The sequence below is a fragment of the Mus musculus genome, chromosome 5 (assembly GCF_000001635.26).
Source record: "Mus musculus strain C57BL/6J chromosome 5, GRCm38.p6 C57BL/6J".
Lineage (NCBI taxonomy): Eukaryota > Metazoa > Chordata > Mammalia > Rodentia > Muridae > Mus > Mus musculus.
In genome coordinates, this window is record NC_000071.6 from 146,574,466 (window position 1) to 146,602,009 (window position 27,544).

Sequence of the window (27,544 nt, forward strand, 5' to 3'; positions counted from 1 at the left end):
AGTCATATCCCTGTTCTAAGTCCAGAAGCACCTGAATTACACATTTCTGCTGGGATGTTGCTTTCCATGGTAAATGTGCAGTGATGTGCATTGCAACTGTCATTCCACCCCCCTCCCCGCAAGGCTTGTCAATTACTAATATTGCTCCCATTCATCCTTGAGTGAGATGCCCAGATCTCAGGGAATCATTTCAGCAACTCCAGGAGGTACGGATTGATATGCTCTCCCATCACAGATAAGGACCAAAGACAGATATAGAAGGACGAGGGGTCTCTCCAAAGGCAGCCCCAGCTCAAGGATAGCAGTACGGTCCCTGGATATGACTGAGTGTGAGCAGAAATCTACAAGCTGACAAAGGGAAGCGAAGCGGCCCGCGGTGTCTCAGATTCATTCTTAAGGAACTGAGAACTTAATCTTCCAAAATGTCAAAGAGACCATCTTATGCCCCACCTCCCACCCCAGCTCCTGCAACACAAATGCCCAGCACACCAGGGTTTGTGGGATACAATCCATACAGTCATCTCGCCTACAACAACTACAGGCTGGGAGGGAACCCGGGCACCAACAGCCGGGTCACGGCGTCCTCTGGCATTACGATTCCAAAGCCTCCAAAGCCACCAGATAAGCCGCTGATGCCCTACATGAGGTACAGCAGAAAGGTCTAGGACCAAGTAAAGGCTTCCAACCCTGACCTAAAGTTGTGGGAGATTGGCAAGATTATTGGTGGCATGTGGCGAGATCTCACTGATGAAGAGAAGCAAGAATACTTAAACGAATACGAAGCAGAAAAGATAGAGTACAATGAGTCTATGAAGGCCTACCATAATTCCCCTGTGTACCTTGCCTATATTAATGCAAAAAGTCGTGCGGAAGCTGCATTAGAGGAAGAAAGTCGACAGAGACAGTCTCGCATGGAGAAAGGAGAACCTTACATGAGCATTCAGCCTGCTGAGGATCCAGACGACTATGATAATGGCTTTTCAATGAAGCACACAGGCACTGCCCGTTTCCAGAGAAACCACCGTCTCATCAGTGAGATCCTCAGTGAGAGTGTGGTACCTGATGTGCGGTCGGTTGTCACAACAGCTAGAATGCAGGTCCTCAAGCGACAGGTTCAGTCTTTAATGGTTCATCAGCGGAAACTAGAAGCCGAGCTCCTTCAGATAGAGGAACGACACCAGGAAAAGAAGAGGAAATTCCTGGAAAGCACGGACTCCTTTAACAATGAACTTAAAAGGTTATGTGGTCTGAAGGTGGAAGTAGACATGGAGAAGATTGCAGCTGAGATCGCACAGGCGGAGGAACAGGCCCGCAAGAGGCAGGAGGAGAGGGAGAAGGAGGCAGCAGAGCAGGCTGAGCGCGGTCAGAGCAGCATCGCCCCTGAGGAAGAGCAAGTGGCGAACAAAGCCGAGGAGAAGAAGGATGAGGAGAGCATCCCGATGGAGACAGAGGAGACACACCTTGAAGACACAGCAGAGAGCCAGCAGAATGGTGAAGAAGGCACGTCTACTCCTGAGGACAAGGAGAGTGGGCAGGAGGGGGTTGACAGCATGGAGGTGGAAGGGACCAGTGACAGTAACACGGGCTCAGAGAGCAACAGCGCCACAGTGGAGGAGCCGCCCACAGACCCAGTGCCAGAAGACGAGAAGAAGGAGTAAATGTTGCCTTGTTTTATGTGACCTAAAACTTTTTTAAATGAAAAAAAAAAAAATTTTTTTTTTTTGGTTTAAAAAAAAAAAAAAGAAAGAAAGAAATCTACAAGCTGATAAAATCTACAAGCTGATATCATATCACATTCATTTCCAAGGGCTGCTTGGCACCGATGTGGCAGAATGACCGCAGAGGTTCCCTGGAGTACAGAGATGTTAATGTCACCAGCAACCTCATATGACACTGGAATTCAGTCCTTAAACTAGTGCACATCAGAAATGCATGGGGTGCTAACCATGGGTCATAGGGCTCCACCCTCTGAGTTTTAAGCAGTAAGTCTGGGGTCAGTCTGTAGTATCACTGGAGTATGTCCCAATAAAATGGTGATGGTGATGGTGATGGTGATGGTGATGGTGGTAGTGATTGTGGTGATGGTGGTGGTAGTCATGGGCCACCCTCAAAGAGCCACTGTTCAGCACAACACTAAGTAACTCATGGTTCTCTCTGGCCATGAAGTATTCTGTTAGTGAGTGATGCCAGGAAATGTTCAAAGGAAGAATAAATATTGGGAAAATAACCAGAAATGGATACAATTAAATAAAAAAATAAATGATTTAGGTAATTTGTGGGTGATTTTCCTTGAAGGAGAAAGCAATAATGTTCAACAACTATTTTTTCCAAAGATTTTTAATTATGTGTATGTGTGAGGTCTGTGTGGATATGTGCACATGAGTGCAGTGCCCACAGTGGCCAGAAGAGAGCACCCAATCGCAGGGAGCTGGAGTTTCAGGTGCTTGTGAGCCAACTGACATAGGCTCTGGGAAAGAACTCAGTTCCTCTGGAAGAGCAGTATATGTTTTTAACCACTAAGCTATTTCCCCAGCCAACCTCAACATTTCTTTTCAAGATAAAAATGTGACTATAGCCGGGCAGTGGTGGCACACGCCTTTAATCACAGCACTTGGGAGGCAGAGGCAGGCGGATTTCTGAGTTCGAGGCCAGCCTGGTCTACAAAGTGAGTTCCAGGACAACCAGGGCTATACAGAGAAACCCTGTCTCGAAAAACCAAAAAAAAAAAAAAAAAAAAAAAAAAAGTGACTATAACTCCTAGGATTAGGAAGCGTCTCTACCTCCAGACGCTAGGGCCAGACAAAACAGAATTCTAATGCAATGAGAAAAACCCAAGCTTGAAAATACTGCTACACGTTGAAGGAGAGTTCACAGTCTCAGTTTACAAAAATACCTTGACCCAGATTCATGTTTGATTTAGAAAAATTCAACTTTATTGGTTCCTTTTCAAGCAGTAGACTGTAGAATCCAAGAATAAATTTACTGTGGTTCAAAAGGCCCTTAAAAGGAGGCTACAGTTGTATCAGAAGCATCTCTCTCTCTCTCTCTCTCTCTCTCTCTCTCTCTCTCTCTCTCTCTCTCTCTCTCTCTCTCTCTCATTTATCCCAATAACCTCAGGATGTATGTAGAAGACTGGTCACTGCCTCTCTCCCTGTAGGAAAAGTTTACATTTTCAGCCACCCAAGTGGGACTCCCCTAGACTCAAAATGTGTTGTTTGGTTAAGAAATACAACTCCAAACTTTACTGAAAATTCCATAAGGTTTTGTTTTGTTTTGTTTTGGTAGTGGTGGTAGTGATGGTAATGGTGTGTGTGTGTGTGTGTGTGTGTGTGTGTGTGTGTGTGTGTGTGTATTTAGAATATTCTACTCAAATTGGTGGTGGTGGTGGTGGTGGTAGTGATGGTGTGTATGTGTGTGCTTAAAATAATCTACTCAAAATAATTTGTCCAAAGAACCAAATACCAAGATAATCTGTGCCCAAGTGAATATTTTCATTTCTCCTCTAAACTTATTTTCAAGTGAAAAGTCTATTAGTTGGTACCCAACTCTAGAATATGATTCATGGAGAGAAGAAGGTTCTTGCTATGTAGCCCAGGATAGCTTTAGACTCATGATCCTCCTGCCTCAGCGTCGCAGGCCTGCACTTTCATACTGGACTTGAAATCTAGGGGGGGAAATCAGATTCTAGCCTGGACAACATAGCAAGATGCTGTCTCAAAAACAAAACAAAACAACAACAACAAAAAAAACAAATCCAGAAAAAAAACAAAACAAACACACACACACACAAACCCCTCCCCCCAAACCTAGATCATTTTAAAAACTGTTTTCTACAGAGGAGATATTTCAGCTGTGTGCTGGCACTCTCCTCACCCACTGCTGTCTGAGAAAATAAAATGTGAAACTCTCACCTCTTTGGACAGAAAGGAAGCACAGTAGATCAAATGTTTCTGGTTAAGGTTAATAGAATTTGTAATTCTGCAAAAGAAAAGGTTACAGATAAATGTCAAATGGAAGTGAGGTAGCTTAAAATGTCTTTGATGTCCCTATCAAGAGAGATTGCTTTGTGGTGAATTCAGATGGAGGGCTGAGCCCAGAGAGCAAAGGTTTTCATCTTAATTACCCCAAGATAAATTCATGTGTGCAGCACCCGAAGACACACACACACACACACACACACACACACACACGGTGGAGGTTCCAGAAATCCCTGCCTTCAGACCATGACAATTAGATAATAAACAGTGAGGTGCTGGCATGGAACCCAAGCGGTCCCCGCTCCACCGTTGCATGATGGGAAACTCTCGGAAAGGTTGAGGTTCACGCCCTTTGGACACATTCTGTTTATTCACTAAACCTCATGAGAATAAACACGTAAACGTGTATTTATTGTGTGACACTTACATATTCTGTTTACATTTTGCAAACATTGAAAATTTGGCGCTTTTCTTTGTGAGACTCTAAAGTGTCAGTTACAGACTCCCAGGAAGAGAATCGGTGCCAGTTAGTTAGTAACACAACTCAGCCACAGTCCAGGGGCCAGAGTCTGGACTTTTAACAAGATTCTCTGGGGATTCATACACCTCTTAAATGTGAAACATTCTAGAAACATTCCAGACACCCTTATCGCCATTCATCATTTTCTAGAAGGCAGATATGTCTGCTAATTTAGCTCACATCATATGAAACTATGGTGTTTCCGGTGTGAAATGGCACACTATCCACCTTCTCGTGATACATATGCACATGGTGACATTAACAGCAACCAATATTTTAGTAACGGGTGAATAGGTTTCCTTTTAACTCTAAGAAATCTCTGTTCTTCGTTTTTGGGTGTGAAATATTTCTGACCCCCATCTTCTTTCCTAAGCACCATGTTTCTCTATCCTGCTATGAATCCTGCGGAAATCTATGGCTGTTTCTGCTCCCCAACTTGGCTCTTTGATTTAGGTGTCTAAGTAAGGAGGGTCCTGGCCCCCATCTCAGCTACCATGAAGGGAGAAGGGCCTCTCTACCATCGGCAACTCAAATGGAGCTGGGGCGTGCAGTTCGGTGACAGAGAGCTTGCCTAGCAGGGGCAAAACTCTGGATTTAAACCTCAGCAAAGGAAAGGAAAGAAAAAAAAAAACAGAGGGAAAAATCAAGCAGACTTGAGGGAGATAAAGGAAGTCAAAAGATAAAATGAGACAGAATTCAAGTAGTCGCCACCTGGGTAAACAAATAATCTGGACTAATTAAGGAGTCTGTTAAAATTGTAAAATTGTCTAACAAATACAACTATTTCTACTGAAAACATTATAGATTCCTTGGTAAGTAGGAATTGTAATTATATGGAATAAAAGATTCCCTGCTACCTTAGAGTGTCCTAGAATGACAATTTTCCATGATGTAAACACACACGCACAGGCACACATTCACATCCTTACACACGTGTACCTATATTGAAATAGGTTCCAATTTCTTAGTGATTATCTTTATTAAAGACAAGAAACCTTGTAGGAAATAACTTATGTTCAAAAACTCTTCACAAATTTAAACAAGAAGAACTGGAGAAAACATTTCAAATAAAATCAGGCATTTTTTAAGAACATGGCTCAAACCTCTGGGCCAGCAAGATGGCTTAGCAGGTAAAAGGCGCTTGCCACCAAGCCTAACAACCGGAGTTCAATACCCAGAATCTACATATAGAAGGAGAGTACTGAGAACAGACGCTCACAAACTGTCCTCTCACCTCCATACTGATACCATGGTACACATGCATGTGCACGCACATAGACATACACACACACTCATACACAAATTAATGTCAGAAAATTTTAAGCAACCACCAAATACGTATCCATAAGACCATTTCACCCAGTGCCCCGTGTACACAAACATTTACCCACATTGGTTTGATGGTCCACGTGTGATTTCAAATGGGAACCTTTTTCTTAATGACAGAACCCAGATTATGTGACAGCGACCTGTTCAAAGGCAGCTTTCTTTGTGGAGTAAGGGATCAAAGACAACATTATGGAGGGGCAGGGAAGGGAGAATGGAAAGCCTGCCTTCAGTTCTAGCCTCACCCTACAGCTCTCTCAGAGGCCTCAGCCTGCTTCTTCACCTCTCTCTGAGCTCCGGTTTTCTCACCACAAATGTGTGTTTTCACAGTTGCATTTAAAAAAGAAAGAAAGGAAAGCTAGTAAAACAGCAAGTTCAGGGTTGAGAGCACACGTGGGCCAGGCAAAACTGACTGCACTCCTGTGTCCCCTAGCAGAGATGTGCAAAGGAGAGCTCCCATCCCATAAAGCGCCATCTGTTGCTTTAAGGACCCATTATGAGAGTTTCCTGCTCAAGTCTAAGCTAAATGACTGGGGCTGGAGAGATGGCTCAGTGGTTAAGAGCACTGACTGCTGTTGTGGAAGACCCAGGTTCTATTCCCAACATCCACATGGCAGCTCACAACCAGCTGTAACTGCAGCTCCAGGCCATTTGGATACCTGTGGCCTCTCATGACACCTGCACACATATGTACATCTATGTGAGTTGTAAGTAAAATGAATACATAAATAAGATATTTAAATTAATGAATAAAAAGACTCAACCTATTCTTTCTTACCACGCCCATATTGTATTCAAAATAAATGTTTTAAAGCTGTTGGCTGGATTGGGGTTGATCATACAGGGCTGAAAATCCTTTCCTACTTCTTCAGTATTTCAATCCCTCTCATGCAGCCATGAGCAGCCTCAGAGAAGAGATACAGATTCAAGTATAAGATGCTTTCTCACTTGAGCCACTTGAGAAGCAACTTTGGAGGAATGGGTTTGGCAGGCAGGCTTTGAAGACTGGTCCTGAAATCATCATGGCCAGGGGCTGGTGAGATGGCTCAGCGGTTAAGAGCTCTGATTGTTCTTCCAGAGGTCCTGAGTTCAAATCCCAGCAACCACATGGTGGCTCACAACCATCTGTAATGAGATCTGATGTCCTCTTCTGGGGCTGTCTGAAGACAGCTACAGTGTACTTAGATATAATAATAAATAAATCTTTGGGCCAGAGCGAGCAGAGGTCCTCAGTTCAATTCCCAGCAACTATATGAAAGCTCACAACCATCTGTACAGCTACAGTGTACTCATATACATAAAATAATATCTATAAAATACATAAAATACTGATTGGGACAAGCCTTTGAGGGGAACCTATTACAAATGACCCCTCACCAAGGATCCTGAAATACTGGTCTTGATGTGCCATTCAGGAATTCTTCCACTTCCTGTATAGACACAGCCATGAGCCCATTGCAAACTGAGGGACAGTGTATCTTACATCTGTCTGCTTTCACAGAAAATGACACTTGGACATAATTACTCTGTATGGTGTTTTAAGTCACGTCTTGTAGTAATTTCCCAGGTAAACCTTTGCTTTCTGAAAGCAGGCAGCAGAGTCCTTGTTGCATGGAGGATGTCTTCTGGTAAAAGGAAATTAAACTTTTCACCATCAGACATATGGTCATTCCTGCATGAGCACACAGGACACAGCTGGTACACCCCAGTCATGTTAGCTGGGCGTGCCTCAGACCTAGTTGTTAAGGTAGGAGACCACCTGCTTCAGATGCAATTTGCCCTACCAACAGAATGAGAAAATTTTCCATTTATAATACTTAATTCTACTCATCTTAAGTAAGAATAACAATGTATCCATAGATAGAGATTTGAAAAGTCATGTTTGTATATTTCTTAATAGTATCACACCATTTATTCTCTCAGAATATATTAAAAATAAATAAAATCTTCTTTCAATAGATGCTGTTAATATTTTCTCTTTTGTTTTCTGAAAACCACCAGTCTAGAGTTTTAAAAATCACAATGACAAATCTAACCAGTGCTATCTCATATGTAATTGGAAACATTTTTTTCATGACTCACTTTGGAAAGGATATTTCAAAAACTGTATTGAAGAAAAAATGACTCTTTTAATTCTGGGTTTAACATGGCAATATTGCAATTAGTGATCTGACTACCACAGGTAACCATGCATACCAAACTGTAACACAGAGAAACTGCAAAGTGATTCTTAAGAGCAGTCACTACTGCTGAAAGGAAAGAAAGGAGTTCGCGCCTCTGTTACTGGTCACTTATTACTGAATTCCTAGAAATAAACACAAGCCCTTCCAAATGTAATTATATAAACTATTTTGGTTATATGGCAAAGCTCCTATCCTGTTAGATACATACAGAATGGAAGATCTACCTTGATTAAAAAAAAAAAAGTATTTCCTTCAGAAAAAGTATTTCCTTCTCCAGTTTCCTTTAAAACTTTGATTTATTTTCAAGCCTAGGTTAAAAAATCCCGAGACTTTTGTATAATTTCATGGCCACATGAGGTCCCATTACACCCTCCAAACAAACAAACAAGCAAACAAACAAACAAATCCTAACTCCCAAACCAAACAACAGAATGCTGAGCCGAGAAGTCGAGTTTTGTTTTGTTTTTTTTTTAAAAAACACTGGTAAGATGATTTCCACTGTCAATACGTGTCTAAAAGATGTCATTGCTTCTGCTTGTGAGATCCAGTGCAAAGAATTTAAGGAAGGAAATCACTGGCCGCCCTGGGAGGTGGGAGCGCTTGGTAGAGGCAGCGTCCTATGAGGAGAAGGCTGCTACACATCGCTGGGAGACCGAGCTCTCTGAGACAGCGAGGAAGGGATGCACCCACAGCAAATGAGGCAGAGGGCTTTCTGGATCTCTTGGTTTCTGAAAGCGTAAATGACAGGGTTGATGATGGAATTGTAGGTGGCGGGCAGGAGGGTGGCATAGGTATAGATCGAAGGGTAGGTGTAATCGGCGATCAAGGAATAGAGGGTGAAAGGCATCCAGCAGGCAGCAAAGGTCCCTAGGATGAGAGCCAGGGTCGAGACCCCTTTCCGGGTAGTCACATAGTGCGATGTAGCCAGGAAGTGGTGCTGCAGGGCTATCTGATGGGCGTGCCTCATCACAATCTTACAAATCTGGATGTAGAGCTGAAGCATCAGAGCAAACATGAAGAGGAAGGAGATGGAGAGGATGGCAGCGTTGTTCTTAGTGAGAGGTCTGACCACGCTGCAGGTGGACTCGTCCCTCAAGCAGTTCCAGCCCATGACGGGCAGCAGCCCCAGGCAGATGGAGGTTCCCCAGAGCATCACTAGCATGACATAGGTAAAGGTGACGGTCCTCTCGGAGTGGTACGTCAGGGCGTAATATAGCGAGAGGTAGCGGTCCACAGTAATAGCCAGCAAACTGCAGACAGAGGCAGAGAAAGAGGCGACAATGAGTCCGATGGTGACCAGCTTGGTGGCTTCTGACTGAAGCAGGTACGCAAAAACAAAATTGATGATGAGTCCCAGGCCAGCCAGCAGGTCTGCAAGAGCCAGGCTGCCTATCAGTAGGAACATGGGGGCTCGCAGGCTGGGGCTGTGGAAGATGATAAGGACCACAACGGCATTTTCACAGCAGATGAGGGTTCCTGAGCTGCACAAGACAATGTCCCAGGGGTTGACAACGAGCTCGGGTTCTGACTCCGCAACAGAGCCCTGGGAGGGGACAGCGGCTGAGATGTTCTCTGGAGCACCGGCATCTATACAGTCCCGAGGCAGCCCGCTTAAATTGACCTTCGGGTCTTCGTTCATTTTAACCCCTGTCCTCTTCAACGGAAAGACAGGCTTTTTAATGTTTGGGTACAGTAGGGTGCCAATCCAAGATCATGCAAAACACACAGAGAAAGACAGACAACCCTGGGCTCAGCTATCAGTGTCAAAATGCCACGAGCTTCAGGAATTAAAAACAAAAGCTAAAGTCTGCAACCGAAATGCTGTTTGTCTCTGAGGGAAACACGGATCAGGACTCCCGAGGCGGCACATGCACACTCGCACACTTGCCAAAACGCTGAAAACCGACATTGGCTAATTGCATCTCCCATGCCGAAAACCAACAACTGTTTGACATCTGGGCTGCTGAGAGAGCACCGCCCAGCAGCCACAAGTCTGCAGGAGGGTGGAATATTTTAAGGGCCCCAAACTCCCACCCTTCCCAAACATACCTCACGCGCGAGCACACCCCCAAACACACCTCCAGACTCAAACAAAGGGGTGGGGTCCCAGTCTCTCCCATGTGCACCGCTCAGAGTGCAAGGGCTACAAAAAAGGTAGGTGTGTACCACAGAGGTGCCCAGACAGACAGAGAGAAAGATATGCATGCATTTGGCACCGCTCCCCTAGCAGCGGGGACGCGCAGCCTGCGGGGCAGGGGGTTACCGGGGGTCACCTTGGCACGCCCTGGCCGAGGGGTGGCTCCTTCAGTGCTGCCGAATAGCTCGGGCCACCCGCGTGGCACGTCCGTGGTGGCGCCCGCGGCAGGTGAGCTGCGGTGCTCGCGCCCGGCTCTCCGCCCTCCGCGCTCCCCGCCGGGCGCGCATCCGCGGGAACCCCACGAGGCTGCGCGCGCCCCCGCAGGTCGCAGCTGCGTGAGGGGCGGGAGCCCGCCACCGTGGACGCCCGCCTGCAACAGTCATGCGAAGACCCACTCGAACGGCCGGAGAGTCTGGCGACCTACTTTGATCCTGTGGCTTCCCCGAGGCGCCCTTGACCCTGGGGCTCGGCTTCTTATGCTTTCCCCTAAAGAATTGTAAACGGCCGGGTTTTCGGGATGAACAGGAGGAATGCGGGGTAAGCAGGTTAGGGCTGGCGGAGGAGACTTACAACAGCAAGCGACTCCCTCTCTTAGATTGCAGTTGGCCGGTCTGCAAATTATTGTTCCCTTGGGGACGTTCGCTTAACTGGATAGGAGCTGCTGCTACTTAGATCGCCCAGCTGCACTTATTAGGCACTCTCGGAGCCGTTCGCGAGTGGAAATCATTTAGGGCATTCTTGCAAAAGCTTCCTTCAGGCACTGGCCCAAACCCAATTCATTTAAGTACCCAAGTGACACTTATTAATTTATTGTTTCCTGTACCTCATCCGCGGAGTCTAGGGTTAAGATCCTGAAGGTTGCCTGCCGGAAAAGGACTAGCCTGTGTCTCTCATCCTGGAACCGGATCAGATCTTAAATTTAATCACGCTCTCCAGCCTAAAGGTGGGAGGAGAAAAGTCCTATTTCCGTGTGACCTCAATGTTGTGCAAGGCAAAGGATCCTGAGGACCCTTCATATGGGGTTATCATCAGATGCATCTGCCTCCCCTGTGTCTCACTGAAATTCCTACTCCAGCCTACCAGGCTCCAAGTCTTAGATCTCTTTTTACCCCATGTTCCCCCACCCCAGCCCCAGCCCCGCGCGCATCCATCAGCAGCTGTCTCTACCGTGTCATGCTCCTGGTACCAAAACCCTCCCTTCACCTCCCTGGTTACAACCTTCCTCTAGCCGCCCCTTCCCCCTTTCTCACTAAGGCAACACACTAAACCCGGTGTGACCTTGCCATAATGCAGCAGATCCGTTCCGCCCAACCTGAGCTCTCACACTGCTTCTGAACTCTCTCCCTGGACATTCTGCTTTGGGACACGTGGAGCTGTTGAGTTTTCTGCTGAGTCTTCTCATGTCCCCCAAAAGGCTCCAGGACTCTTTCTGAGTCCTGTATTCCCTGCGGCAACACTTCTGAAACTTGACTTAGAAACCAGCAGTTCTGGGGTTGGGGTCCCGGCGTCAGTCCCAAGATGCTGGTGATGCCGACCTGCGGGTCACACTTTAAGAAACGAGGTTCTATGGAGTTTAATAGTCGTGTGTATGGAAAGGAGACATCACTTGCGTCAAGGACCGTTTGAAAGCCTGCGTGAACAAATTCACGAAGACATTATCTTAGCACTCACAGACACACCCTGGACCAGTGGTAAGACAAAAATCAACATTATCCCAGGTAGCAGGTACTGCTGTGAAGGGATGCTCCTGTCTCTTTTCATTTCTTTGTAATAAGCGGAAGCATTTTTAGAACAGAGCAATGGGAAATGAGCAATGTGGGGCTGGAGAGGTGGCTCAGTGGTTACATGCTCTGACTGCTCTTGCAGTGGACCTGGGTTCAGTTCCAGGCGCGTATAAGGTGACTCACAACCATCTGCAACTCCAGTTCCAGGGAATACGACGCCCTCTTCTGGCCTCCTGGAGCATTACATGCACAAGGTACACACAATACAAGCAAACACTTAATATACATAAAATAAACAGGTTGTTTAAAAAAAAAGCGGTCAATGGTTTCATATACACAAAAGCAGTTTAACAAAAGACAGCTCAAACCAACTGGTTAAATTTTAGGAGCCTCTCATTGGTTGTACAGTTCTGGAAAAGCAAATTCACAGGACAAGCTGGATGCCCTTCAAGCCAATGGCAACAGCATGCACTTGGACCTTACTGGCTTAATTTACTCAGCCATGGAGTTTGTCCAAGTTTTCCCCAGAGCTAAGGGTGGAACCTGAATCCAGTCTTACATTGATGGTAGTGTGCCCTGCCCCTAAGCTGTTCCTTAAGCCTGGAGTTCACTCTCTGTGGCATGGTTGGGAAATAAGGAGAAAGAAGTGAGTGGGCAGGGCTGGGCGAAGGCAGCAGTGTGCTGAGACGTGTGTGGTCCTGTGTTGAAACCTGAAAGGAGTGGAAAGAAGGAATTACATAGGCGCACACCTAGCACTGAGACCGTTTGAGGTGCCTGAGCATGGACTCCAACATCTGGAACTATAACCCTAATTAAAGTCTTTCTTCTAGAAGTTGCTGTGGTCATGGTATTTTGTTACAACAATAGAAACCTCTTGAACCTCCAGCCTCCTGTATATAAGACAACTCAGTGACTCCAGGTGGCTGGCAGCAGCTGTACCCCAATTTGCCTATCCCCCTAAAAAACCTTTATCATTAAAAAAAACTTCCCAATTTTTAAAATACACACACACACACACACCCCAAAATTAACCAGCCCCAAAGTCATACACCATAGAGAACATCTATACAGTTATAATATGGAAGCTGTGGCATTTGGCATTCACATGTGAATATGTCTTATACACTTATCCATCACTAGACAAAAACTCCACACAGAATTAGAACTAGAAACATAATTTTCTTCACATCCCCTTTCATAACTTCTGTGCATTACCACTCAATCCTTCCTCTTCGCTTATATTTAACTTTTCTAAATTTGCATATATTTAATATATTTAAATATACTCTAAATATTATATGTACTACAGTTTAAGACAAAGAAAAGAGGACTTCTTGCTCCTTGAATGACTGTTGTAACTTAACTTTATTTCAAATTCCGTATTTATTGGTGTGCTTAAGACTTTTGTTACCACAAAGCAGAAATCTAGTTCAAACTAGATTAATGCCTTTTACTGTCTGGCTGAGACAGATCTAGACTAACCCATGGGAAAGAAGTAAAAGCTGCAAGAAGCATTTGCCAGGCAATGGGCAGTTAGTTCCTACCTGATTTATCTCTGCTTGTCTTTGCTTCTCTGCTTGCCAGCATCTCATTTTTTTCCTCCTCAGGATGGTTCTTCCTTGTATTGGAGTCAAGTTGCTCTAGGCAGCCATGAGTTTGCACCTTACCCTGAAGCCATCTTCCTAGCCTGAAGAGAAGAATTCCATGAGTGAATCATTGTGTCTGTGTGTGTGTGTGTGTGTGTGTGTGCGTGTGTGTTGCCCAGGTCCACATGTATAGAGTCCTGAGATGAATGTCTGCTATAGTTAGAATCATGGACATTCCTCCAAGGATAAATGTGTTAAGCTGTGAAGGATGGGGTGTACTGATATTCCAGCACCCAGGAAATGTTGGCAGGAGGATCAGGGGTTCAAGATCACCATCAGTTAAGGTTTCTATTACTGCAACAAAATACCGTGACCACAGCCACTTAGAAAGGAATGCATTTAATTAGGGGTACAGTTCCAGATGCTTAGAGACCAGGATGGCAGAGCAAAGGCAGGGCAGCAGGGACAGCTCACAAATCTCAAAAAAAAAAAAAAAAAAAAACCAGCTAGTTGGAGGCAGAGAGCACAGGGCTGGTGAGGGTCATTTGAAACCTCAAAGCCCACATCTAGTGTCATACTTCTCCAACAAGTCCACACCTCCAAATCCTTCCCAGACAGTTCCAACCAACAGGATGGGGAGGGGACCAAGTATGCAAGCATCTGAACTTATTATGGGGGCCATCCTCCTTCAAACCACCATACTTAAGAGCTATGGAGAGAGAGACAGAGACAGAGATATATATAGAGAGAGACCGAGAGACAGAGACAGAGAGAAGGCTTGGTTCTGATGGTGACACTTGGGAGGGGGTGTAGCCTGCAGGAGGGAGGGCCTTGTGGGAGATGCTCAGCCATTAGGGTCCTTCATCTGTCATTGTTCTGCCTCACACATCCACCTTAATGTGCTAACCCCACCTCGGGCTCAAATCAATGGAGCCAAGTAAACATGTGCTGAGCTTCCAAAACTGCAACCCCAAGTACATCTTCTTTCTTGGTAACTTGATTATCTCAGGTATCTTGTTATAAGGATAAAAGGGCAACTAATATGAAGTTATATTCAAGCTTCCCCAAACAGGAACTTTCCCAGAGAAGGACGGAGGTTGGAAAGTATAGGTGCCTTCTATAACTTGAGATGGATGGGCAGATTTGGGAGTCTAGCACAGCCTTCAGTAATAAGGGTCATGAAAGAGCTGTCTACAAAGCCGTCTTCTTCATTTACTCTCCACACATTGTGAGACACAGTCGATGGCACCTTCTGTGTGTGACACTTATCGCCTCTGCGTTACCTAGCTTTTTGACCATTTGCTTTATAACACTGGCAAGTTTAAGAACGTCCAGTCTGGTTACAGGCTACCCCCCAAATTCCTGTGTCACGTGACGATGGTCCTATCCCCACTTTAACCAGTGTGATATTGAATCTTACATCATGAATCAATCAGGAGCCCTCCTGTGAGGCCTGGTACCTACAACAAGGAGTTAAAAGTCTTTGCAGCATGGGCTGACGCTGCTTCCACTGCTGAGTGGGCTTAAGACACTGAACGTGTCTGCCATCGCTCTCTTTCCTTGTGACCCGAGTTTAATAACACTCTGTGGTTTGAGGGAGGCGGTTACTGTGAGTGCTTCCTTCTGGAATTGGTACGTTTGTGTTGGCTGTCTTTCTTCTGCCATCGGGGCAGCTTGACTGAAGGAAACGAAGTCTCCCCTGGATGCTGTGATGCTTGGCTTATGTTGGGGACTGCAGAAGCCAATGTTACTCCATCCATTCCAGCCAAAGCGTGAGGTAGCATGTCCTGTGACACTTCCCATCCTGGTTTGAAGTGCTGGTGGATGAAGCAGGAAGAGAGAGGTGAGGTAGCAAAGCCCTCTATTCAATTCCTCCAGCAATGCAAAGTGCAGCCAGGAAGAGCTCCAGCTGTGCTCTTGCCAGTGGTGAAGGGAGGGGGCCAAGGACCATGGTTTTGTGTCTGGGTGATGCTACCTGGGCAGCTCAAGGTTGGGAGATTGGTCTGTGCCTTGTGTGGCAAGAGGGATGGCCCAGTTTAATACTGGATGATTTCACATGTGTGTCCCCTACCCACGTATGAGGTTTACACATACCTGAGTGTACTCTGATCGTGTAACATCACCATACCAAGAAAGGTGGGGTTCACACTCTGCTACAGTTTACTCTCCATAACAGTAATAGCCCAGAAAAGGAGATACTGTTGTGGATTCCCCAAAATGCCCTTTTGCTGAATATCTTCATTTAAGCCAGCCCGTGTCTAGAGGTATCTACGGTCACTTCACACTGAAAACGAATTTTAAAATATACTTATTTTATTTACACTCATGTCTTGCCTGTATGTATGTCTGTACACCGTGTGATACATGCCTGATGCCCGCAGAAGATGCCACCAAGAAGAGAACACCAGAGCCCACTTGGAACAGGGTTTATAGGCGGCTTGTGAGCTGCCATGTGGGTTCTGAGACCCAAAGCCTGGTTTTCTGCAAGAGCAGCCAGTGCTCTTAATTGCTAAGCCACCTTGCCAGCCTCATAAGGCAAATATATTTTATCACATGCACACATAAACACACAGAGACCTCAGCTAAGAGGCGGGTACGTTGAGCTAAACATATCTGGGTCCCTGAAAACCCAAGGCATTGCTGATTTTTCTCATGTCCCTCGATTGGATAGAATCTGATTCCTGGGGGCTGCTGATGGATGTAGAGATTCAGGCTTTACATCTTTTCAAAGCACTCACGGAAGAATGTCTTACAGTTGAACTAGCAGGGAAAGTGTTTACGAGACTTCAGATTCTAAGCAGCCTTTCTTTAAGGAACGTAAAGGTGTTTGTTTCATGCCTTCCAGACTAGGGGCTGTGTAGATGGAACACCCACTGGGCTGGGCTCTGGGCTACAGCACAGCCCTTCACGGAATAAGAGCACAGACATGCTGTGGATGGCATCAGGTGGGTGGCCAGCTGACTGCAGCCTGAAGAGAGGATATTAATTTATCCTCAACTCTGGCTTAGTTTGGGGCCTGATTTTCAGCCTTACACACCCTCAAACATCAGTTCTGCCCGCCTTGTGAGTGGCTCATGTTTGAGGAGTCAGTTGGTGTGAACACAGTTTCTGCATAATATTTATGCTCTCTGGAACCAGGTATGAACAAGGTCGTCATGGCCTTGAGCAGGCAGGCAACTCGCTTTGCTCTCTGTTTGTAAAATGAGAATGTTCACAGCCCCTACCACCTGGGGCTGTGCCCACAGCACACACACCCAGCCTGGCACACAGCCAAGGCTCTTCCGGTGACGGCTGTTGCCACCAGGCTGTGCTGCCTCCCCACTGCCCTGTACAAGTGGAAATGTGAACTCCACTCTTCAGTTGCACTGACCTGGGCATTCTCCCTGGAATCACTGCTATGAAAATACCCAAATTTCTGGAGACTGTCTATCAACTTGACCTTCAAAGAATATCCAGAACCCAAATTTGCCCAGACATTGAAGCTACCAACATATCCTTCGGTAAGGGAATGGATAAACAAGTCATGGCGCATACAAGCAGTAGAATATTATTTAGTACTGAAAAGGAAATGAACTATCACCTCACAAATGAGGATGTGAGACTCCTAAATGAACGCAATGTAAAAGGACACATACTGTGGGAACCTAACTATTTTGGCATTCTGGAAATGTTTAAACTGTAGCAGCAAGATGACTAACAGCTGTCTTCCCCGGGTTAGGGAGATGGCATGCAGAGGATTTCCATGCAGTGGTGTTCTAGCAGTGGCAACTTACCAGGATGCATTGCTCCAAACTCACCAAACTCACCAAGGTGTGAGCTGGAGATGTAGAGAGATAAGAACATGTCAAGGCAAGTTCATCAAGTATAACAAACACACCAGTCTGGCGGCAGAGAGCGACAGCCTGGGAGACTGTGTACCCCTGGGAGCAGGGGCTGATGGGAATGCTTTGTGCCCTTCTGCTCAGTTTTTCTGCAAATCTGAAATTGCTCTAAAATTAGCCTATTAGATAAAGACTAATAGAGGAACATCGTAGGAAATAGATTGAAACAATCAACTAGTGAATGTTCAAATACAAATATTAGCAAGAGGGCTGGCGAGACATACACACACACATACACACACTCACACACTCTCACACACACATTCACACACATATTCACACACACACTCACACACATTCACACATACTCAGACATACACATACTCACACACACACACCCTGCTTAGCTGGCTCACTCCACAGTCTTCCCTCCTCCGGTTCTAGCTACCTGCAGCTTATTCTTCATGCACATTAATCACATACTCTCAGTTGGCCAAAGCCCCCGACAGGGTCCTAATTCCCACAGGAAAGCCCAATTCCTCATGCCATTTTAGCAATCTGAGCCCCTGACTCTCCATCTCTCCTCACCCCATGTCCCTTCCTCCCTGAGTCAGATCTTACCCCGGGCATCTTTTCTAAAATGTCGTCTATACATGTCCCATGACTGGCACCTTTCTTACTCTGGTCTTTCTCCAAAAGTTCATTTTCTCCTAGGCAGCAGTTCACAACTTGTGAGGTCTTGACCCCCTGAAGGGGTTGAGTGACCCTTTCACAGGGGTCACCTAAAACCATTAGAAAACACAGAAATTTACATTACACCTCATAACAGTAGCACAATTACAGTTCTGAAGTAACAATGAATAGTTTAAGGCTGTGGGTCACCACAGCATGGAACTGTATAAAAGGGTCACAGCAATAGGGAGGCTGAGAACCACTGTCCTAGGGAGTCTCATTGTGGCTGCTAGTGTGTTCCCAACATATAAACCTTCTCTCCACTCTGCTCTTCTCCATAGTTCTATTAACTCAGCTTGTCTTCCCGCCCACCAGTGTACAGACCAACAAAGGCAAGTCGAGATCTTTGTTTAGTGGTTACTTTCGCTTCAGCGCCCCAGGACACTGGCTACTGAATAGAAGGCAGCACTGAGCCATGTGGAATGTGCTTCTCAGTAGAACCAGGCTCTCAAGGAATCTGAGACCCTGGCCCCGACCTGCTGAACTTCAACAGAGTGCCTAAGGACTCTCTGTCGGAGTTAGACGTGGTGTTGGTAGCGCCTGATGTACAGCAGCCACCCTTCTCACTGAGAGTTCTTCTGTCCTTCAAGTAACACTTCTTGGTGCAGAAGACGACACCAATAAACATGATGGTGTGAAGTGTGTATGTCTTAAACTCCTTTGTAACATTCAAACACACAAGCCAGATGGAGTGGGGGAAAAAAGCCCCCCAAGGAACAGAATTCCTGTATAGACTTAGATTTTTCAAAACCTACTTTAATAAGGGTCCTTAAACACTTCAACCTCCCTTCTAGCCCATCGATCAAATAGGACAAGGGGGTATGGACCTGTTAGAAGCAGGTCTTTGGGGTGATTCCAATCTTTGTTGTCAGGATATCAGCAGTCCAGTCCAAAACACCAAATATGAGTCAGTAGCAGGGGCTCGATCCAGAAGTAACAGAGAGGCTTCTCTGAATTGACACAAGTCTGAGGATGAGGCAAGAAGTAGCCAGACTATCAGTAGAAGTTCTTTACCTCGTTTTTCTCTAGGAAGTCACAACAAGCGAAGATCAGTGAAGACCAGAAAGCATTACAAGACTAACCAATGTAAGAGTGTCATCAGTGAAGACCAGGGAAGCATAGCAAGGCTAACCAATGCAAGAGTGGGGTTATATTTATATTTGTTCTAAACATCACATGTCCTCTCAAGAGTCTACTCCAACAAAACATCATATGCTTCACATGTCTGCTCCAGCAGAAGATAGTCTCAAGATAGCTTCCTGAAAAATATTATGTGAAACAACTGAGTTTCCCTCAAAAAAACCCAAAAAAACCAAAAAAAAACCAAAACAGATATTTCTACTTCACTCCTACCTTCCCAGAGACTATGGTAGGGAACAAAGTGAATAGTAGAAGACAGTGAGACAGACCATGTGTGGCCAGCGTTATCCTATCTACTTCTGGTTCCTGGGACATTGATAGTGGAAAAAGAGAAACGCTGACATCTGTGTTGGTAGACCTTCTGGATGCTTCAAAGATACTGATGGTATGGTCATGTAGGGTGGTGCTCCACTCTGCCAAGACCCAGTGTGGTGGTTTGAGTAAGAATGACTCCATAAGTTCATATAGGTGCATGCTTGGTCCCCAGTTGATGAACAGCTTGGAAGAATTAGGAAGTGTGGTCTTGTTGGAGTGAATGAGTCATTGGAGGAGGTATGTCACTAGAGATGGGTTTTGAGGCTTTAAAAGCTCACACCTGACCCACTCTCTTTGTCTCTGTCTCTCTGTGACTCTGTCTGTCTCTGACTCTTTTCTCTGTTCCTCTCTCTCTCTCTCCCTTTTCTGTCTGCTGCCTGCCAAATAGGATGTAACCCTCTCAACTACTACCCCAGTACTACCACTGCCTGTGTGCTTCCATACTCCCCTCCATGATAAAGGACTAACCCTCTGAAACTGTAAGCAGGCCCTAGTTACATGCTTTCTTTTATAAGAGTTTTCTTGTCAGTAATGCCTCTTCACAGCAACAGAACACTGACTAAGACAGCCAGGTTTATTAGAATTTCAGTCATCTTCCTCCATGGTCACTAAAAATGCCTTCTCTATTCTTCCTACGATGAATCAGATTAAATGATGTTGAAATAATATCTTCAGCTCAACTTTGGCTCTCGCACATCTGCTCTTCAACTCGTTAAAAGTGTTATTTATGAGCTAATCATCTCCTATTAAAATTAAATGGCATAAAATTTTAATCAGCTCAATTGAATGCACAGTCTTCCCCAATGTATTTATCCAGTTCTCAGAGGAACCCTGAGAGAGGCCTGTCTCGGTCTCTTTAGATAGACCCATCCTGCACCAGGCTCTCACCCACAACTATAAAGTGACCACGGGCACAAAGAAAGTGATAACCCCAGGCTCTCGCCCCCGTCTGTGAATTAAGAAAGAGACACATAGATAACACCAGCTTCACAGGATGCAATTTGAGATGAAATTAAAGGGTGCAGGACTGACTGAGATCAGCTGACAAAGTGCCTGCCACACAAGCATGATGTCCTAAGCTCACTGCTTGCCCACAAGCACTTGATGCTAAGATACTATTCCTGAGGACAGCACACACTTTGGTTTTTGGATACAGACAATCACATCCCAATAGGAATCTTCCTCATTAGTGAGTGTATTTATTGTAGTGGAGGGTATGCAGGATACAAGAAGGCTATGTCACAGTCTGGGGTGAGTTTCACAGGGCTTTCTGTTTGGGTAGTCAGTGGGACCAACATCTGTGAGGGCCTGGAGAGGCATGACTGGTCAGGGGAGGAGGCCAGCTGAGGACCAGTGGTAGCAAAGACTGGCACTTCCTGGAAAGTTCTGTGGTGGCTGGAGATCACCCTAAACCGAGGTGACAAGGCCTTGGTGTGCCATTTGCTACCCACTAACTTTTGAATGTGCACCTCCTACCCCATCCCTGGAGAAAGCACCCAGAGAGGGATACACTAGATAGAAGTTGCTGGTGGCCAACATCTGGAACATCTGGAAGGATACATCAGGCCTCAGAGGACATACGCTGCCTGCTCTGGAAGGTGAGTTCTCAAAGGCTGATGTGCTACCATGTCCACTCACCTAGGACAGTGAATGCTTCAAGGCCACTCGACTGAATACAGTGTAGATTGCAATTAAGACTATTATTTAAGAACTGAGGCAGGTAGGCTTGACATACAAAGTATCACTGAGATATTGTCACACTTTAAGGAAAGAAAACATAAGAAAGAACAAAAGAATAAAGATACACATATACATTAATTTTTTTTTGAGACAGAAGCCCTGGCTAGCTTGAACTTGTTGTGTAGACCAGGCTGTCTTCAAACCCAAAGAGATCTGCCTGCCTCTGCCTCCCAAGTGCTGGGATTAAAGGTGTGCACCACCACCACTGTCATTTGTGTGTGTGTGTGTGTGTGTGTGTGTGTGTAAACAAAATTTTAATTTATTTAAATTTTAAATTTTATTTTAACACATGAAACATTGTAAATCTATGTAGTGCTCCATACAATCTTTCAATATGTAAAGTATTAAAATATTTTAAATATTTTAAATTCCTATGTTGGAACATTCAAAATCTCTTTTGAAACATGTTATAAATACATATTATATGTAAATATATAATATAAATATTTTACACACACACACAACTTCTTAAGACAAGGTCTTACTCTGTAGCTCTAGCTAGCCTAAAACTTACTCTGTAGACCAGGCTGGCCTCGAACTCACACAGATCCACCTCTTTGTGCCGCCTGAGCGCTGATTAAAGATGTAGTCTATGTACATAACCACAGTCTGCTACAGATACATATTTTTGAATTTTTAAAAAATTATTATCTCTCTTATGTGGATGAGCACTTGCCTGCATGAAAGTTCATGTTCTCCTTGCATACCTGGTGCTTACAGAGGCCAGACAAAGGCTTCAGCTCCCCTGCAACTGGAATTACAGCTTATTGTGAGGCAGCATGTGACTGCAGAATATGGAACCCCGGGTCCTCTTCAAGAGCAGCGAGTGCCCTTCATTGCTGAGCCCCTGAAGATGTGTTTCCAAAGAGAGCATTTGGATAGTTTTTGTTATTCTCAAAGATTTTGTGTAAGGGATTACATTGTCTTAGGACAGTGTTTCTCAGACTCTGATTTTTGGACTGGGACACAGTTGGGATTGAGAGCCACCAAAGCTACAAGGCTTGTGGTAACTCGCCTTGAGGCAGCAGACAGGCACCTGACAAATGACTTCCCACATTGGAAGCCACCAGGGCTTGGTTGCCCCGCACCGTGGATGCAGACTCTGGCAGAGAAGCCAGAGCACATGGTCTGCAGAGATAAATTTGGTCATCATGAAACTTAGCAATTTGGCAACAGCTGTGAGCAAAGTTCGTTTGACATGGTGTCTGCTTTTATTTATCAACAAGGCAGTGGAGAAAGCATCCAGATGAAACCAGTTGCCTCTGATTCTATAAAAAGGAGTCTGTGACCCAGTTTCTCAAAACTCAAATTCAGTTACCTTCCCCTTTTCAAAGCTCTGGCTGTTGCGAGTTCAGAAGGTTTACACATGAAAACGAACGGCGCCAGGACGGACTCGAGAGTTCCTTAGCTGAGGTAACGGATCCTGTTTTTATTTCTCAATATGAGTTTCTCAGCTTGGGCCACGTGTCGATGCCCTGTTCTATTATTAGAACTTTTGGAAAATAAAACTCAAAAAGTCATCCTTTCTACCTAAGAAATTTGTTTGGGTTCTGGTTTTTGCTTGTTTGTATTGTATTGTGATAAACTATATGTGACATTAAACTTCCCCACTATAACTATTTTGTGCATGCTTGTGGTGTGTGTGTGGAGGGGGGGTAGTGCACATGTGCGCCTGCATATGTGTGCTTGTGTGAAGGTCAAAGGTCAGCCTCGGGGGCGTTTCATCAGACACTGTGCACCCGATTGATTGATTGATTGATTGATTGATTGATTGATTGATTTAGAGGTGGTGTCTGTCACTTGCTCTCAAGCTCACCGGTCAGGCAAGGCTGGCTAAGCAGCAAGCTCCAGGGATCCACCTGTCTCTGCCTCCCAGTGCTGAGATCTCAAGCGCATGGCACCGAATCGAGCGTTTTCTAAGTGGGTTTCAGAACCGACCTTGGGTCCTAGTGCTTGTACGGTAACCGCCTTAGCAACTGAGCTGTCTCCTTAGTCCCGTGATGATTCATAAACTCACGCTAAGTGGTTCATGCTGGTGAGCAGCTGTGGCCACCATCCACCTTCCAAATGACACAATGCTTCCTTCCTCAACCACCGGCCTGCTTCTGCTCTAGGAATTTGACCATGGTAGGTCATTATATGTAAAGGTAATAAGACAGGGCCTGTCCATTTGTGCTTGAGTTATTTCACTTAGTGTGATTTCCTGTATAGAATGTACCAATGATTCTCTCTCTTTGATATGTGTATATATATATACATATATATACATATATGTGTATGTGTGTATACATATACATATATATCACAGTTTATCATGTTTACATTTAAAAAATTTTTTAACTTCATAATTTTATGCATATGGCCGTTTTGCCTGCATGTACATATGTGTGTTCCCCATGTGTGTTTCCGATGCGCGTCTGATGCCCACGTAGGTCAGAAGAGGTCATCGGATCCCCTGGAACTGGAGCTGCAGATGGTTGTGAGGCACCATGTGGTTCCTCTGAACGGAACCCAGGTCCCTGGGCAAGAGCAGCCAGTGCTCTAACCACTGAGCGATCTCTCCAGCCTCGCATTTACCACCGTCTTAACTGTTACAAAGTCTGCATCCCAGTTGTGAGTCTGCATCCCAGTTGTGTCGGGGACATTCACACTGTCTTGCCGTCATCACCACCTCCTGCCTCTAGAATCCTTGCCATCTTCCCACGCTGAGAATTTTAGTCTCACTTTCTTCTCTCCCCTCCCCTCCCCCGCTAGCCTCCACCCTTCCCTCTGCCCCTGCGACTGTGACTCATCTGGATACCTTACGTGAGTAGAATCTTACAGTAGCATCCCTCTACGACTGGCTCATCACTTAGTGCCGAGTCCTCGCAGCTCACACACAGTGTGCCACGTGCCAGGATCTCCTTTTGCACAGCAGAGTAATATTCATCCACTTGTCCTCAGTGGACACTGGGCTTCCTCTACACTTCAGCTGTTACCAACACCACTGCTGTGTACAGATGTGTAACTAAGAGCAACAGTTCTCGGGTGAAATCCACAGGCCGTGAAGCAGTGGCCTCAATCAGGGCCGCCCAAGAGATGTGGGGTCAGCATGGACAACAGCTCTCAGATCCCTGTTTGAGACATCTATTATGTTCCTGCTGGACCCGGTTTTCCAACGATTTTATTTCTTGGCACTTATTTCAATCAACTGTATGTAACACCGTGCTATTTTAGAAAGGCGTCTGCAACTAGAAAGCATTTCTCAGAGCGTTCTTGAGAGGTTCGTTGCCTAGGAACCGTTTGATAATCCTCATTGATTTAGCCGATGAAGGAAGCATGCCAGAGTCGCCCATGGCTTAAAACATCCATTTTCGTGCTAGTTTATGAAACTCAAGAGGCCCCCCCTTTTTTTTTCATAGATTGCTCAAATTGGAGAGTCCACGGAACTGTGTAAGACACTAATATGTTTTAAGAAACTGAAAACATGTATTTGAAACCATTTTCTCTATGCCTGAGTGTTCTCTTTGCACAGAGGAGATTGTGTCTTTGTGATCTGATGAGAATAATTATTCTGGCAATTATACTAGAGATGTTTAAGGATAACATTTGGGTAAGAATTGGGACATGGCTCTGACATTAGAGCCATCTATGCCTCTTTGGACAAGTCATCGTCCATGCCAGGTGAGATTATTGTGGTGTTGTGTCTGCTTTGGGGTCACCCACGCTCCTGTGAGCGGCCTCTGACCTGTGCTCTGTGCATGAACCCAATGGGCTCACTAGCTGGGAAGGCGGACCTTGGTGGAATTATCCTTTGGTCGTCATGTGCACACTGCGCCAGGTGAACGGGTGCTTGCTCACATCTCCCCAGGGAAAGGCTCACAGACACAGAATAACCTGGCAGTTCTGAAGGGACCCTTGTTAGCAATACACCAGGAGGGCACTCAAAGGGACACTACAAGTACTGCATCCAAGAAGTGTTTCTGGAAGGAAGTCCCAACTCTTTAAAGTTGTTAACTGGTATTTAGTACCTGTCTGTCACTTTAAATAACATGAACAAAAGGAGAAAGATGCACACAGACGCGGGGAATGATGTATTGGGAAGGTTAAGAAGGTAACAGAAGCAGCCCATTCCTCATGAGTTAGGATCCTAGCGTCTAAGACTTGCCCGGCGAGGTAATTGCCTTCTTTCTGATGTAGTGGCAAATTAGAATCTTAATTTGCTGCACTTGTGACTATTCATACCCCCTTGCTACAGAAAAGGCAATGAGTTTAATTATGGACTACTGTCTTAGACTGTCCCCAAGGAGAAGGCTAAATAAAACACACCTGAACCACATCGCCTTCCGAGGAACCTGCAAATCTTCTGAAATCTGAAACACACCTGCCCTCGAGATTGCACAGGAGATTGTAGCTCTGTTCACTTCAGAGGCTGAGAAAAATCAGCACCGAAGGTGGGAGCCCGGTGGCTTCTGTATTGCCCTCTTGGTTCTTTCTTTGGAAGTGACCTGGTAATAGTTAACTATGGGTCTGTATTTGCTCTCCAGACAGACAGGGTCACAGGGCATGGGCCACTGGAAGGAAAGAAAACCAGGCTTTAAATTGCTGAGAAAGACAGTTTAAAAAACACAAAACAATTTGTTGGCTCATGATTTTGAAGGTCTCCATTCATGACCACCTGGGCCATAGTGAGGCAGAATATTTTGGTGGTAGAACATGGAGAGACACTGTGCCATAACTAACTGTGATCAGAAAGGGAGAAAGAGGGGAAAGGGTTGGGAACAAGGTAGATCTGTCTATAACACATTCCCCAGGGACTCACTGCATCCAGGGTAGAGGTCCTGCCCACTACTCCGCACCACCTCTCAGTGATGCTGTTGTGCTATGAATCCCTCAGAGGATTAACCCATTGATGGATTTAGAGCTGCCATCACCCAGTCACTAAGGCCTCACCCTTAAACACTGCTGCAATGAGACCCAAGTCTTTAACACATGAACCTTTGCGGTGACACTTCCTATCCAAATGATGGAAAAACATTCTTTTTCTCCCCACTCTGTTTGTAACAATTCCTGCCGGACTTACCAAGTTCTGGGATGTCTGTTTCATTTACTGTTATAGCTCAGATTTTCAACATTTCAGGCAACAAATAGCCCAACTGGAGCTTATTAAATGGGATGGGCTATACATGACTTAAAAGGATCCAAACACAGAAATATCATTCTCTGTGATTAATTAGATTTTAATCAATAATTGTTTGTAGTCATGAAATTATCTCACTGTGATTTTTAAAAACTGTTTCAGCAATCTGTGCAACTGTCTGTTTCATGGATCTGAATGTGACAACTTGAAAGCTTTGTAATGGCTTTTAAGGTTGGGACATTTCCGTGGTGTTGTGCGCCTTCTCTGGTGGTGACACAAACAAACATCTTTCATCCTTGAAAGGACGTGGATGACAGACAAAATAAGTTATTTTACCCATGCCTACCTTGGTAACAGTGAGTTTATTGGGGTTACTAACCAGAGTGTGGGTGCAGGGTTACTCTCAGGGACGTAAGTAGCCAGGTATAGAGAGGCACACCTTTAATCCCAGCACTCGAGGCAGAGGCAGAGGCAGAGGCAGAGGCAGAGGCAGAGGCAGAGGCAGAGGCAGAGGCAGAGGCAGAGGCAGAGGCAGAGGCAGAGGCAGAGGCAGAGGCAGAGGCAGAGGCAGAGGCAGAGGCAGAGGCAGAGGCAGAGGCAGAGGCAGAGGCAGATGGATTTCTGTAGGGTTCAAGGTCAGCCTGGTCTACACAGCGAGTTTCAGGACAGCCAGAGTTATGTAGAAACCCAGTCTTAAAAAATAAAAAATAAAAATAAGTAAAATTTTAAAAAGCTTACAGGTGCGTAAGTGGCTCGGGTACAGCTGCGCCCCCGGAGCTCCATGCACACCTTGCACGCAGCTCTGCCAATGGTAGTCTCCTCTTCCCAGCAAGTGCTGCGCATGGCTTACATAACCCACCTCTGAGAGGGGGCTTGTCTTAGTCACTGTTCTGTTGCTATGAAGAGACACCATGACTGAGGCAACCCTTAGAAAGAAAAGCATTTAAATCTGCTGGCTTACGGTTCATTGTCATAATGGTGGGGAGCATGGCAGCACCCAGACAGACAGACAGACATGGTACTGGAGAAACAGCTGAGAGTTCTACATTCAGAGCAGCAGGCAGCCTGAAAGAGAACAACTCTGGGCCTGCCTTGGGCTTTTGAAGCCTCCAAACCTGCCCCCAGTGACAGACTTCCTCCAACAAGCTACACCTACTCCAACAAGGTCACCACTCCTCCTGATCCTTCTCAAGTAGTGCCACTCACTAATGACAAAGCATTCAA

General features: G+C 45.5%; 1 protein-coding gene, 1 long non-coding RNA gene and 1 pseudogene across 12 annotated transcripts; 1 reads left to right on the plus strand and 2 right to left on the minus strand.

The window, feature by feature from the left end:
- Gm8494 (predicted gene 8494) lies at positions 423-1,655 on the plus strand (annotated as a pseudogene).
- Positions 7,685-12,000, minus strand: Gpr12 (G-protein coupled receptor 12). 9 transcript variants are annotated; one of them, XM_030254133.1, is made up of 3 exons: positions 11,422-12,000; positions 10,280-11,080; positions 7,685-9,660 (listed from the first exon to the last, which is right to left on the minus strand). In XM_030254133.1, exon 3 carries the CDS (start codon positions 9,643-9,645, stop codon positions 8,641-8,643), a length of 1,005 nt encoding a protein of 334 aa, XP_030109993.1. In that variant the 5' UTR covers positions 9,646-9,660; positions 10,280-11,080; positions 11,422-12,000; the 3' UTR covers positions 7,685-8,640. The 9 variants fall into 9 exon arrangements, with proteins under 9 accessions (XP_030109993.1, XP_006504869.1, NP_001345987.1 ...); XM_006504806.4 differs by lacking the exon at positions 11,422-12,000 and having other exon boundaries at positions 10,280-10,629; positions 10,967-11,244; NM_001359058.1 differs by lacking the exon at positions 11,422-12,000 and having other exon boundaries at positions 7,685-9,256; positions 10,280-10,774.
- A 150-nt stretch (positions 12,001-12,150) lies between these two features.
- Positions 12,151-25,668, minus strand: Gm34333. Of its 3 annotated transcripts, none has more exons than XR_377206.1 (4): positions 25,510-25,668; positions 14,918-15,270; positions 13,412-13,554; positions 12,151-12,577 (listed from the first exon to the last, which is right to left on the minus strand). It is a non-coding gene; the product is annotated as a predicted gene, 34333 (long non-coding RNA). The 3 variants fall into 3 exon arrangements; XR_377203.1 differs by having other exon boundaries at positions 14,874-15,270; XR_377204.1 differs by lacking the exon at positions 14,918-15,270.
- Between the last annotated feature and the right edge of the window lie 1,876 nt (positions 25,669-27,544).

Coding starts and splice junctions, on each gene's coding strand:
- Gpr12 (XM_030254133.1), bottom strand. CDS start 9,645: ATGAACGAAGACCCGAAGGTCAATTTAAGCGGGCTGCCTCGGGACTGT.